Source organism: Prionailurus viverrinus, chromosome D1, assembly GCF_022837055.1.
Source record: "Prionailurus viverrinus isolate Anna chromosome D1, UM_Priviv_1.0, whole genome shotgun sequence".
Classification (NCBI taxonomy): domain Eukaryota; kingdom Metazoa; phylum Chordata; class Mammalia; order Carnivora; family Felidae; genus Prionailurus; species Prionailurus viverrinus.
In genome coordinates this window covers 18,294,622-18,309,810 of record NC_062570.1, presented here as the reverse complement: position 1 = coordinate 18,309,810, position 15,189 = coordinate 18,294,622, and the positions used below count along the sequence as shown (strand labels likewise).

Here is a 15,189-nt window from a genome sequence, read left to right as displayed (position 1 = left end):
TTCTGACTGGGTTCTTAACACACTGGCTACTTTCTCTCCTCACAAAGCTTCTTAATCAGTAGGACTCTCAACTTCAGCCATTCTTCAACAAAGAAGCCTTGCTTCTTTTGATTTGCAAACTCCAGAGAGAAATAAGAAACACATCTGACCATTTCACACCCATGAGGATGGTGATTATTAAAAAGGAAATAAATAAATAAATAAATAAATAAATAAATAAATAAATAAATAAATAACAAGTGTTGGTAAGGATGTGGAGGAACTGGAACTCTCACACATTGCTGGCAGGGATGAAAAATGGTGCAGCCACTCTGGAAAATATTTGGGGGGCTCCTCAAAAATGAAGCATAGAATTTCCATTTGATCTGGCAATTCCATTCCTCGGCTTATACCCAACACGACTGGATGCGGGGACTCAAACAGATATTTATATACTCACGTTCATAGCAGTATTATCTCCAACAGCCAGAAAATTGAGGAACCCTAGTATCGGCTGATGGATGAATGGATAAACAGAATGGTCTACACATACAATGGAACGTTATTCAGTCTTAAAAAGGAAGGAAATTCTGACACATGAATGAACCTTGAAGACGTTACACCATGTGAAGTAAGTCATACACAAAAGGACAAATATTGTATAATTCCACTTGGAGAGGTACTTAGGACAGGCACATTCATAGCAACAGAAAGAACAATGGTTGCCAGTGGTCAGGGCAGGGTGGTGGGGGGAAGAAAGGATGGGGAGTCATTGTTCAGTAGGTGCGTGAACTTTCAGTTCAGCTAGCTGAAAATAGTTCTGGAGACAGATAGCGACGACGTCAATGTGAGTGTACTTATTTCTACTAAGTGGTATACTTAAAAGGGGCTAAAATGGTAAATTTTATGTTTTGTGTATTTTCCCACATAAAAAAAAAGTAAAAAAAATAAAGCTGTGATGCCTGCCATAACATGGATGAACCTAGAAAACAGTGTGCTGGTGAAATGAGCCAGACACAAAAGGACAAATATTGTATGATTCCACTTGTATGAAATATCGAGGAAAGGCTAAGGCACAGAGACAGAGAACCTGTAAGAGGTTACCCGGGGCTGGGGGGAGGGGGATGAAAAGCTACTACATAATGGGTACAGAGTTCCTGTCTGGGGTGATAAAAAAAAAAAAAGTTTTAGAAACAGTGATGATGGTTGTATGACATTGTGAATGTAATTAATGCCAAGTAATTTTCTTGTTTGCCCTGCTCTGTTCCCTGGTTGGGTCTGGACTCTCACCCTCCCTTTGGTCTACCTGCCAGGACTTGCTTCCTTCTGGTTCCCGTCCTGATCTCTGGCCAAATGAACATCCTGGCTCGTAGTTTTCCATTAAAGTTTTAAAGTTATGAAGTTACCACTCCTCTGCCCTGGGCTCCCACGTTAGCCAGGTACCTGCAGAGGCCTGTTCCCACCTGTTCATTAGAGATTTGCTTTGTTGGGACTACATCCCGACCCATCAGAACCAGAACCAGGGCAAGAAGCTGTTTCACCAAACCTCTGACCCCAGTACAAACTATCCCAAATCTCATTCTGAAATAGATGTGTAAATAAAAGCCCCGGACATCTGTTTTGCTGTTTGCTACAACTCTGTGCCTCTAACATCTATAAATTTCCCACCAATGACACCCTCCTCTGTTCAGGAGAGGGTCTGCCCCTATACCCTGGTCTCTCCCATCTCGCTGAAGTGTCTCTCTCATTGCCTGACATCTCACTGTCACTCCTTCAGTGAGCCTCGGCCTCTGCTGTACCACCAGACCTGGCTCTTCCCTGGACCTGTCCAGGCCTCCCTGGCTCTGTCCATGGTAGCTGCATGGTCCTCCTGTCCAGCTAGCTCTGGCTCACTTCCTTCCCTGTGTCAGTCACCCCTGGCCCCCAAAGCTCGGGACTGGCACACTCACTCGCCTGCTGCTCAGACCCCGACAGAGAGAAAAAACGGCTTTCTATAGGGTCAACTAAATTGATGGTTTAGAAGTTTGATTCATGATGGATATTTTTCTCCCGGCTCTTATGATGGGTAATCAACTGATCAAATCTAGAGCAGTCAATCGAATTCATTTATTACAGATGCCCTAAATCAACCAGCCTTCTTTTTTTAAATTAAAAAAAATTTTAATTTTCATTTATTTTTTCATGGAAATGTAGTTGACATATAATATTACATTAGTTTCAAGTGTATAGCACAGTGCTTTGACAATAATATATTTTATGAAATGCTCACCACGAGAAGGGTAGTCACCATCTGTCACCATAAAAAGTTATTATAATATTATTGACTATATTCCCCATGCTGTACTTTTCATCCCTATGATGTAAATTTTTTTCGTAACTGGAAGTCTGTACCTCTTAATCCCCTTCACACATTTCACCCATCCCCCCACCCTTGTCTCCTCTGGCAACCATGAGTTTCTGCTCTATATCTGAGTCTCTGCTTTTGTTGTTGTTGTTGATTTGTTTTTTAGATTCCACATACGAATAAAATCATGTAGTATTTGTTTCTGTCTGACTTATTTTCACTTAGCATCATACCCTCTAGGCCTATCTGTGTTCTCACAAATGGCAAGACCTCATCATTTTTATGGCTGAGTAATATTCCATCACTCACACACACACACACACACACACACACACACACACACACACACACACACAATCTTCTTTATCTACTTATCCATCGATGGACACTGGGTTACTTCCATATCTTAGCTGTTGGGAATAATGCTGCAATAAACATAGAGGGTGTGTATATCTTTTTGAACTGGAGTTTTCACTTTTGTTGGGTAAATATGGACAGAAGTAGAATTATTGCCCCATACGGTAATTAGATAGGCAACAGACACATGCAAAGATGCTCAATCATCACTGATCACCAGGGAAATGCGAAAGCAGAACCACAATGAGGTACCAACTCACACCTGTCAGAATGGCTAGAAACAAAAAAAGGTAAGAAATAACAAGTGGTGGTGAGGAGATGGAGAAATTGGAACCCTCACGCACTGTTGGTGGGAACGTAACTGGTGTAGCCATCTGGAAAACAGTATGGCAGTTCCTCAAAAAACTAAAAATGGAAGTATCCATCGGCCTTCTTAATGCCTAGAAGGGAATGAAGTATGACAACCTGATCAATTACTCAGTAATTACCAACACAAACAAACCCTACTCTGGTCAGTTCAGCCGTGTATAATAACTAACCTAGTTCTATTCATCCCTTGGAAATAAATAACCTGGCATTACAGGAGTCACTATTACAGGCCACTAGAGGCTGGGTAGCAGATAAGTATCTCCTGTTCTTTTTAACACATGGGAAGCGTAAATAGGACTTCTAAAAATAATACCTTCTCTTTACGAAACTTGTATTGTGAGGCGGTTGCTATGTGGTTATCATCTCCAGAGGCAGGTATTACGAGCGTCCACCTACAGATGAGCTGTCTGAGGCTCAGAAAGGTTAAGTCACCTGCACAGGATCACACAGCCGGTAGCTGGTCAAACTAGAGTGCTAAATCACATCTGCCTAATGTCAAGGCCCATGCTTTTCCAGCTCATGGTGGTAGCTTTCAAAAAGCTAATCTGAGCACCTGCTGCATCACTGTGGCAGAATTCAGAGAGCTGGGCCATGATGGTTATCCCCGAGGAATTCAGAGAAGGCATATAGAAGTATTAAAGTCCAGGCGGCATGTGTATGTGGGGGAAAGGGATGTGAGAAACACGGAGGGAACTCATTCTCTCTGTACAAAGCCCCTCCCTCTCTGTTCCAAGGCTTCAACTGCAACTAGGCAGGAAGAATGCACTTACAAATAGTTTCTTTACTCTTAATAGGGGCCTGTCCTTTCTAGAAAGCCAAAGCACTAACGAGAGGCTTCCAGAATATTCTCCCACTGATTCTTGCAATGGCTCTGCTCCTATTTTCTTGAATGTTATTCAGCCATCATCATTCGTACAGATATAATTTTTTTTTTAATTTTTCCTTGCAAACTTACAAACGGCATGAGTCCTGTTAATTCCAGGTTCAAAGAACTCTCTGACTGAGGCATGTTCCCAGAGCTCATCACATTCAGTTTCGGGCCCCCCGAAGAAAAGAAAGCTCTTTGAAAGCTGCAAGTATCACAGCGTTATATATAAAACAAATACAATGCCTTAAAAACACACAGTACTTTTCAATTTACAATGCAGTTTTGACTTATCCTCACAACAAACTTGTGAGGTTTTATCATCCCCATTTTTTTTTTTACAAAGGAGAAAACGGGCTCAGAGAGTCAGCGTGACTCCCCCCCCAAAGCCACACAGCGTATAAAGCAGAGTGGGGCACAGACCTGGGTCTCCTGACTTCACAGGCCTGTGCTTTTTTTCCACTAGATAAATCGTCACACTCATTATTATCAGTCCTGAAAAGAGGCAGTGGCAGTACATAGCGTGGGTGACGCGTTCTTAAAAATCTCCAAGCCAAGCAACTCCACCTTGTTCTGGTGACTGTCCTGGGAACTCATATTCCAAATGACTGGCCTCCTTCCATCTGCTAAGTCACGGCTATGACTTGCTACCTAACTTTGTCCTCCTTTGCTGACGTGGCTGCCTAATGTGGGGGGCACCCCTGGCTGGGGTGCATGAGGCAGCCCCTGGCTTGCCTCTTCCCTCTTCTTCCCTTCACTTCCCAGCTCCCCAGATGGAACCCGATTGTACTTTCATCTCCCTTTACTCTGCTGCCAACTTCCCCGGGCTCCCCCAGATGCCTCCTTACTTTAAGCAAGTGCTTCTGCATTGCTCTGGGAATAGTCTGATCCTTTTCTCCCTTTTTACATGTTAATGCCGTGATTTACAGCAGCAGTGCTGGATAGGAAAAAAATAAATAAGCAAACAAAGAAATTCTTTCTGTTCTGCATTTTGCCCGGTAGTCACTGGGAGGGGGCATGAGAGGGACTGGGGTGCTGGTCGTGTTCTAATGCTGGTCCTGGGTGCTGCTTACACAGGTGCACTCACCTGAAAAACATTCACTAATCTGTGCACCTATGATTCGTGTGGTCTTCCATACGTATGCTAGGACTCCATTAAAAATTCCAACCACAGGGGGCGCCTGGGTGGCTCTGTCAGTTAAGCGTCCAACTTTGGTTTTGGTCAAGATCTCGCGGTTCGAGAGTTCGAGCCCTGCGTCAGGCCCTGCGCTGACAGCTCAGAGCCTGGAGCCTGTTTCGGATTCTGAGTCTCCGTCTCTCTGTCTGTCCCTCCCCCACTGTGCTCTCTCTTTAAATAAAGAATTAAGCATTGAAAAAAAAAAAATTCCAACAACAGAGTGGGCAGTTTGGTGGGGGTGGTGAACTGGGAAACGCTGAGTGGCTTTCCGGCAAGCCTGGGTTGAGGGAGTCCCTATACCAGAAAAGAAGCCACACTCGATTCCTCCAAAATGTCTCGACTCTGAGAGCAAAGGCCTCAGCATGCTTCAGGGGTAGCAATTCCACAGCAGCCCCGACAAAGGGCTCTTCATAAGAACCTACATACAGCTGGAAAAGAATACAGATCACAGAGTCCCAGCCTGTCTCTGTGAGCCGGCATCTCCTCAACCGGGCAGGACATTTCAGGAAAGCAGGTCCCTAAATCCAGGAGGGACACTGCACGATCCCCTAGACCGCCCATCACATATGTTGGCTGAGAAGGTTGTAACTCCTCCAGAGCCTTTCTCACTTTAAGATTTAAGAGTCAAACCTGTAGATGTCGTGTTCTGCTCCCCAACCTAGCAGGGATCTTAAAATTCATTGACATCTGCCTTAAATCCTCTCCATAAGTAACTTTCAAGGATGGATGTAAATAGATAAATGAACAGTAATTAGCCAACATGCCCATCCTGGAGCAGGCAGTAAGTCTGAAGTGACTCACTGTTTCCTGGACTTGCCATGTCCTTTCAAATCTCCAGAGACGTGGATATGCTGTTTCTTAGGCAGAACGCTCTTCCTTTTTTAATCTAGAAAAAACCTTTAACCCCCTTTAAGGCATAGCCTAAAGGCCTCTTCTTTGGTGAAGCATGTCCTGCCTGTCCCACATTGAGCAAGTGGCCCCTGTTCCAGGATCTAGAGTGCTTTGTCTACACATCTACTAGAAGTTACCCCTTTGCACTGCAGTAGGTACTTCGAGTTTTCCCAAGGCAGGCTTGGTTTCTTATTCTCATTTTCCTCCCTAATGCCTGGCCCGGTCCCTGTTACACAAGAGGTGGTCAAATGCACGTCTGCATGAAGGGGCCACCGAGCTAAGTGATCTCGACATCCACGCATTTATAAAAGAAAATAAACCTCTTCTCTGAATGATTGTTTATGACAGCTCTGTTTGTAACCGTCAGAAAGTGGAAACAACCAAAATGTCTCTCAGCAGGTGGATGGTTAAGCAAACCGTGGTACGTCTACACCGAAAAATGCGATTCAGCAATAAAAAGGAACGAACTATTGATTCATGCAACTTGGATGGTCTCAAGGGCATCACACTGAGTGAAAAAGGTCATACGCTGCATGATTCCGTTTATGTAACACTCTCGGAATTATACAACTGTAGAAATGGAGAACAGATTAGGGGTTGTGAAGGGTTAGACATGGTGGGAGGGAGGGTGGCGGGTGAGACAAAATGGCGGCACGAGGGAGCTCTTCGGGTGATGAGATGGGGTCGTTTTGGTTACAGTGGGATTTACATGTATCTACACAGGTTTGATAGACTGGATATTTTGATATCCTGGTTTTGGTAATCACACCGCAATTATGTCAGATGTAACCACCGGAGGAAACTCAGTCGAAGGTACATGGTACCTCTCTGTACTATCTTTGCAACTCCTGTGAATCTATAATCATTTCAGAGTAAAGTTATAACATTTTTTAAAAAACCAGTTCTCTGAGGTTCCTTCTACTGAGTGTCCATCCTTCGCCACAACCTTGCCTATTTCTTAGTCTTTTACAGTTTCAAAACGCCTCCGTGTAGATTAAGTCATGCAACTCTATGACATATCTGTTCCTATCCCCACTTTACAGATAAGGAAACCAAGGCCCCATGCTTGTTGAAGAGCACACCGTGTGTGGCAAAGCTGGTTCTCCAACCTGACTCAGTAGGAAGGGGATTCGGCAAAGGCAGCCTCTGTAGGTGCATCCGGTTCTAACCTCGCACGATGTGTACTTTTGTGGCCCGGCTGTCCTACCTCTGAGTTAGCATTAAGGGTCTGATAATCCATGGTTGGACTGCAGGCCAGTAACTGGACCTACAGAGAAGACACATCCATCAGAGGACTCGATGCTAGGTAGCTGGTGGCATTTGGATGGAGGCATTAGACTCCCCCAATTCCCACCCTCCCGAGGCTAAGAGTTGTTGAGATGAGAATCCCAGTAGCTCCTGGACTTCCATGTTTCTAGAATGCCCTGCCTCTCTGGTTGGCTTCTGTTCCTCTGCTTTAATTCCCCCCACTCCCCATCTCCTGGGCTTCATTCCGTCACACCCCGCTGACTCTAATTATTGATACTCTGTGCCAAGGAGGTGAGCTGTGAAAATGTCTTACCAGATTAGTGAAGATGTATGTGTAATAGGCCGACACCATCCCGAGTTCAGCTGCCTGCAAAGGGAAGAGAAGGAGATGAGAGAGAAAACAAAAACCCACTAGAAGTGAATGAGCAGTAGGGGCTCCAAGTGTCCGCCATTTGTCTGACCCCCTTCCCTTCGGTTCTTACATTGCCCTTGACTTGGAGGATGACTTGGTGGAGGGTCTCTCCCCTGCCACCCTGCTCTCCACCCCTGCAGTGACACTCATAGCAGCCGATGTTCTCATGCGCAACACATTCCCACGGATGTAACCAGATATTATGGAAACCAAAATGACTTTAAGGGAAATGAAGCAAATAATAAAACAGACTAAAATAATTATCTCCCAAACTATTAGCAATAACAATGGCTAACACGTACCCACTCCTTAGTATGGGCCAAGCACTAGAAAGCATTTCGCTTGGGTTAAGTCGATGAGGTAGGCACTATGACTCCTCCCCCGCCCCCCACGCTGACAGCCAGGGACATCAAAACACCGAAGGGCTATGGCACTGGTACGAGATCATACATCTCATAAGTGGAAAAAGATGCAATTAAAGCCAGGCAGCCTAATTTCAGTCCTTTTAACCAAACTATACTCTCCCCCAGACGACCGTGATATTGATGGAGGTACTGACAACTCTCAGGGGCCGAGGCAGAGTCAGGAGAGTCTGTGGGTTGTAGGCAACTCCCAAATTAACTCAACCCGACAAATGCGAGCGAGCCAGGCTCCTAAGAGTCTTTGAATCTGCAGTAATGTAGGAAACGAGTGAATCATTTGCAAACTTTGGTCCTTTATTAGTAGTAAGGAACAAGCTGCTTGTGACATGCCTCACCCTTGATCAGAGCGCACCCGCGTGCCATCATCCCAGGGTTGGGAGGCTGCGACTCCAGAACAGCCTCCCTTTTGTCTGATCTTTGTAGCCATCACAGGTCCCCCACACCAACCTCCCCCGTCAGTGTGCCCGGCTTTGAGCATGACAGGTGCCACCGAAGCCGACAAGTAGATCAGGTAAATAATGAGCCCGGCTCTCCCCAGGGTCCTCGTGCCTTCTGACAGTCAGATTTTCATCATGTATCTTGCAGCCCCGGGGCCACTGGGAAACCGCTTCTGTCGTGACTATGGAGGTGCGTGAGGGGAAAACAAGGGCCAGGGTGATTACATTTTCCTCTTACAAAGTGTTTTTCTCTTGAGGAACTCTGGCAACTTTGTGAACGTTCTTATAGGAGCCCCCACAGACTCCTTTAAGAGCAGGCTGGAGTCCTTCCATTGCCACGATTCCACTGGAGACCGAAGTACAGAAGGGCTCTACGCCAGGGCAAGACGGTGCTGGGGTCGGTCACATGGGGCTCGAGGCCTTGCTTCCTCCTCAACTTCCAAGAGGCTGGTATGGCCTGATGCCCATCCCCACCCCGCCAACAGTCCATATAAAAGTGCCGTTGCCGGTTCATCACTGCCTAGATGGGTGGGAGCCCCTGGTTGCAGGGATGGGCAGGGGCCAGGGGACGGGGAGGGGGCACCGTCAGATAGTTAACACCCATTTGTGAAGTCTGCTACCCAAAGAGAAAAGACAAGAGATCCTTGGTTTTTAAGACCTGAATTCTGGGTAAACACGAAGTTTGTTGCCGGAACAGCTGCTCAATAAAGTAGGGGATTACTCTGCAAATCCTTCTGAAATCGAGAGACAGCAAGCAGAGTGTTGCCAAGCTCCAGGGCCAGGCTTGCATGTGCACACCGAGCCTTCCGGAAGCTCCCTGTGCTCTCTGCTCACCCTGCTTCCCACACCGAATCCATCCTTCATGGAGCCCCACCCCCCAGCCCCCAGGGCTGTGCTATAACCCTGGAGAGGAGCTGCCTGCAGCCCCAGCCCAGACCCGAGGCAGGGCATCCCTGCTGGGGGCGCTAGGAAGTCAAACGGAAACAAAGGGAACTGGTTTCCGAAGCCTCGCTCGCTCGTCATTGACGGGCTTGGTTCTAAGGTCACAAGGGCTGAGGGCAACAAGTGGTCCCAGGAAAGCCTGCCACTGGTCACCCAGCAGAACCCTTTGCCAATAATCGTCGTTACGGGGAGAGTTTTCTTCAAAAGCACAGCCATTGAAAAAAAAAAGTGTCGTTAATGAAAATACCCAGTATTGGCAAGGGTGCCATGAGATACCTATACACTTATGGGAGTATAAATTGTTATGGCCTTTTTAAAAGGCAATCTGGCAAATCACATCAAAACCCTTAAAAGCATGCATATCTTTAACTCGGTAATTTCACTTCTGGAAATTTATGCTAAGAAAATATTCGTGAACGTGCATAAAGATTTATGTACAAAGATGCGCATCCCACATTGTTTATTACAGCAAAAGATTGAAAACAACCTGTATCTCCAACAATAAAGGGCTGGTTAAATAAATTATGGTATGCCCACATGATAAGAAATGATGTGCCATTAAAACATTTGCAGACAAATACGTAACGACACAAAGCAAATCGCATGGCATATCATTCAGCGGGGAAAAAAGCAGGTTACAGAAGTACATGGGCCGTGTGACGATCATTTTGAAAACAAACAAATGTGTCTACAAAGGTAGATAGGATAGACCACGAAATTTCACAGTGGCTGTCTCTGGGTGACGGAATGTCTTAACTTTTCCATGTGTCCCTGTAAGATTTTTCTATCAGACCTCAAAGTCAAGGCTTCAAGAAAGAAAGAAGAAGCTATGATGATTTCTATTTGCTTCTATGTGCTTTTCTGTACTTTCTAAAATTTCAACGATAGACATATTATTAGAAAATAAAAGAGCCCGATCACGCATGCTGGGAGCCATAAAGCATTCCGGAGGTTATTACACTATTATTATAAGGGATGCCCCCAAAAGGCTTCAGCCTGGAGGCTGTCCAGGGATGGGCTCTGGCTACTGCAGTGGGGACCGTGCATTGTCCTGACTGCCCTCTGCAAGGGAGGGGACAATTATCTTACTCCCTGCCCCCAGCTTCCTCTAAAACCTAGAGGATTTTTTCCATCCTTGATAACTTCATTGATCATCGGCCCAGACATAAGAAAAGAAATACAGAAAAAAATTCTGTTTGAGTGTGTGTGTGTGTGCATGTGTGCGTGTGTGTGTGTGTGTATGTATGTGTGAGAGTTGGAGTATATGCTCCCAGACAGACGTGGGTTTGGAGCTGTGCAAAATTACTATAGCAACGGGCTGAAGGGACAGCCCTCAGTACTCAGAGAACTCATTCAAATCTCTTATTAACTCTGAGACCAAAACTAGCTGAGGAGGGGTGGGTAGGAGAGGGAGAGGGGGAAGGGGAGGAAGAGACAATCAGCTGAGTGTCTGGCGGGCTCCTCACAGCTTGGCAGAGGTTAACAAGGAGCCTCGCTCCCCCAGTGGAAGATGGCAGGTTGAGTTTAAATGTGTAATTAGAGTGGCACTGGAAGAGGCCAGTGTGCCTGGGGGAGCTGCTGGGAGCCACAGGGGAGCCCGCAGCAGGGTCCGTCTGTCTGGGGTTACATGGCTAGCCCAGCCACCAGCCCAGGAACCGGTGGCAGGGGACTCTGAGGCTGTCCAGATGTTTCCAGCTGTTCCCCTGGCACCTGACTTCTCTCTTGGTCTTCCTCTGTCTCTCTCTCTCGTTCTCAGATGGGCCTCCCTCACAGAGCTCCAGTTTCTATTACTGTGAGTTCTGATCCAGGGACTGCCACCCTGCCCCTTGTATTCTGAGGAGGGGTAGGTAGAAGAAATTGCTGATTAGCTGTCAGAGACAACGGGTACCGGCCCGGCTCTGCTCCTCACTGGTGGAGCCTCGGACAAAGCCGTTCCTCTCCCAGAGTCTCAGTGTCTTCATCTGTCGAGGGAAGACAGGATACCGGCCCCACATAGTCATCGAGAGGATTATGCTGGGATATTACGCAGCAGCAGTCTGCAAACTAGTACACCGTACGGGGATTACAGAGGACGGTACACACTCACGGGACTGCCCAGCTTGTCAAAATATGGAAATACTTTTGAGCCACTTGGCACATAGCCTCTGTCCCAAGTGCCCTGCCCCCACTGCCCCGGCCCCTCCCAGGAACCCACCAACCCTGGCAGGGTCTTAGCTGGGGGCTGCCCGCCCGGCTGCACCAGGAGTTAATATTTTTATAACATCATCCTCATTCTGTTTTTTCTTTCAGCTTGCAGGAGCCATCCATTGCAAGTGAAGCACAGAGAAGTCTGCCAGGGTTCGGAGGCCATGACCCAGGGAGAACACCCAACGCAAAGAGGGAGCAGGGCATCAGCTCAGGAGGAGAGAGGGAGGAGGGAGAAGGATGCTCCCCGCCCACCGCACCCGGCCCGGCCCCCACCTTCAGGAGGATGGTGTGGGACATGGAGGCGTTGGCATGGATGATGATGGTGGCTGTCTTGTCGTCCCGGATCTCCTTGAGGAGCGGGGTGGGGTCCCGGGTGTCATCCAGCATCCGGACGGAGAGTGTGTCCTTGGAGATAAGGAATTGCCGCAGCAGCCTCTCCAGGTTTAAAAGGCCTGGAGGGGAGAGAGGATGAAGCCCCTGAGGGTCCGCCGTGCTGCCTGGGGAGACACTGGAGCAAAAGCGAGACAAGCAAAGACCGGGGCTGGAGGCGGGGTCGTGGGTCCGGCCCTACTGCCGGTGCTGAGCAGGTGTCTCAACCTCTGTGGGCTTCGACAGTCCCTTCTAAAGTAAAAAGAATGCTCCCGAGCCCCTATGGCCTCCCCCAAAGCCCTCAGCAAGGCTCTTCTAAAGAGAGACGGAGGTCCCTCGAGTGGGTTGAGGGCCCACTCTCCTTCCCACAGCGCTCGGGAGCGGCCAAGACCAGGGTTCAGAGACCAGCAGGCTTGGTTTCTCCCCCTCACTTGGCCACCCACTCATGAAGTGACCTTCTCATGTGGCCGGGGCTCTTGGCCTCAGTTTCCTCATCTGAAAAACCAAAGGAACAGCAGCCGGCTCCCAGGACGGTGGCGAGGACTAACTGAGATAATCTGTAAAGTGCTTAGGCCCACGCCTCACCCATCATGAACGCCCATGGATGTTCACAGATGTTCCATCTAGCCCTACAAGAGCCCAGCCTTTGTTTTCATGTAGATGTGGGGGAGCCGTTTCCTCAAGATCACAAGGCCCAGTTAACAGTCCTAACAAAACCCTTTGAATTCCTCAGAGCAGGGTGGCTGCATTAAGACCAGGTATCATTATGATGATAAGAGGATAGGCTTTGAACTGCACTCCAGCAGGCAATAACGTGGGCCCAGAACAAAGCGAAAATACGGGATTGTGAGCGAAGGACTCTCCCCACCACCACCTCCCCCCCCCCCCCCCCCAGCTGTCTGCTGTCTAGGAGCAGGGGTGGGAGGAGGGTTTCTGGAATGTTATCACTGCGACACAAGGGTCTCAATTCAGCGTTGCCTCTGAAAAGGCAGGCCAGGAAGAAGGTGTGTGTGAGGGGTGGAGGGTGGGGTCTCCCGGGAAGACAGTGGTCTCAACTCCAATGGAAAGAGAAGCAAAGGCATTCGTTCCCAAAAGCAACGACAAGAGTAACATTTATTGGATCCTGATTCTGTTTCCATTCTGTTCCAGAAAATGGGCTAAATATTCTACGTGGCTTTTCTAAGTCCTCACCACAATCCTACGATGCGTTTTGATCCCACACACAGAGGGAAACATGAGGCTCTTGGACCCGGCTCCACACCCTGGATGGCAAGGAAGGACTGGCTTTCTAACCAAAGCCCCCTGGGCTCTGCTCTCTGCCCCAGCTACAGGATGTTCATTGCAGGCCTGTCTTGAACGTGACCCCAGACTCCCCCGGTGCAGATTCCTCACCCTCCCGACCCTCAAAGATCGAAAGGTGAGAGAGAGACCGGGAGGGGGGGCGGGGAGGGCTCTGAAGGGCATCTCTTCGACCTCCCTTGATTTGTAGAGATGATGAAACTTGCCTAGTCACACAGGGACGCAGCTGGGACCAGAGTCCCCACTTTGTCATCTCCAGCCAGCCCTCTTCCCATGAGACCGGGTGCCTCTCAGGACACACGCATAAGAAGCAGCACACACAGAACCTAGGAGGGCTCGGGGGCGTGTGTCTTACATCTCTGGACTCGGGGCCGAAAGCCCCACACCGGGCATGTTATCTGACAAGGATGAGGTGGCAGGGTGGAGCCCGAGGGCCCGGCGATGAAGCCAGGGGCTCTGGGAAGGTAGTGCCAACCCCCATCCTCCCACCATGGGTCCCGACAAGGCGGTCCGGCAAGCTGGCAGCTGCAGCAGGAAGGGAAAACTCTGGGAGGGGCGGTCATTCAAAAGAGGCTCCATGGGGCGCCTGGGTGGCTCAGTCGGTTAAGCGTCCGACTTCAGCTCAGGTCACGATCTCGCGGTCCGCGAGTTTGAGCCCCGCGTCGGGCTCTGGGCTGATGGCTCAGAGCCTGGAGCCTGCTTCCGATTCTGTGTCTCCCTCTCTCTCTTCCCCTCCCCCGTTCATGCTGTCTCTCTCTGTCTCAAAAAGAAATAAACGTTAAAAAAAAAAAAAAAAAAAAAAAAAAAGAGGCTCCAGAACCAGTGGGCCTCTCCTTCCTTCCCCCACAGGGTCTTGAAGGAGACTTGTGAACCTCCACTCCCACTGCTGTCTGTGCCCCCTGCAGCCCCTCACCACCACCCCCATCAGGAGGGGCTTGACCCTCACCAGCTGTGTGATCTTGAGAAGTCATCTAACCTCTCTGAGGCTCCGTTCTTCATCTGCAAAATGGGTGTAACAGGGGAGAACTCACTGAGATGCTGGACTGTGTGGTTTCACTGTTCCTTCCGCATTTACTCATCCCCACAACAGCTCAAAGGCAGGTGTGGCTCAGTGAGGCAGAATAAAAAGGGACTAAAGTCCAAGCCTGTTCCACCAACATCTGTGCGTCCCAAGAAGCCAGGCACTGGGCCCATAGGACGTCAGCAGAGAAGAGGTAGCATACAAACCCTGCCCTCCGGGAGCTTAGAGCGCTGGGACTTGCAACTAAGTCTATAACAAGGTTCCCACCATACCCGTATTTTGTTTGATGGGCTAAATCATCTGGGTTTCCACGGGGCAGCCTCTTTTAGTTCTGTGTGTAAAATGGAGAGAATATTCACCACGCCTTCCTCAGAGGTCGTGAAAAGCAAAACCCCACCTGCACAAAGGTCAGAGCACCTGACCCCAAAGACCCTATACAAGGGGGGCAGGAAAGGCCACAGCCGGTGCTCCTGGAATGCTGGCCATCTCTTTGGCTCAAGAAAATATCTGTCTGGGCATGCTATGGGGGAGAGGGCAGCTGGAAGGGTGAGTAAGGGAGTGGAGGCAGAGGGCAAGGCCACCGGTCCTGGGATGTAGCAGGGAGGGTCTCTAGAGTCTGGCTGGGAAAGAGGCCAAATCCCCTGGGATTCCTCGGAGTGGCGGCGCAGTTCAGCGGGACGAGACAGGGAAGCTTGGAGGATGCCACGGGGATTAGGCACAGCATGGAGACGCTTGGCCAGGGCAGCATAGGGGCAGTTCATCCCTTTAAAACTGGCAGGTGCCCTGAGCTTCCAGGGAAGACCTCCTAGACGTGAGATAAACTGGGGACCCTGCTTCAATTAATGCCCAGCGTGCCTCACCCGACTGCCC

The 15,189-nt window shown here is 48.8% G+C and overlaps 1 protein-coding gene across 1 annotated transcript in view; it reads right to left on the bottom strand.

The window, feature by feature from the left end:
* The window catches only part of GRIK4 (glutamate ionotropic receptor kainate type subunit 4), a 305,096-nt gene that overhangs the window by 137,160 nt on the left and 152,747 nt on the right, over positions 1–15,189 (bottom strand). Inside the window, exons 6-7 of the mRNA XM_047878295.1 lie at positions 11,904–12,082; positions 7,544–7,597 (exon numbers count right to left, since the gene is read on the bottom strand). Coding sequence (XP_047734251.1) covers positions 7,544–7,597; positions 11,904–12,082 — 233 coding nt within the window. The remainder of the gene's footprint in view (positions 1–7,543; positions 7,598–11,903; positions 12,083–15,189) is intronic.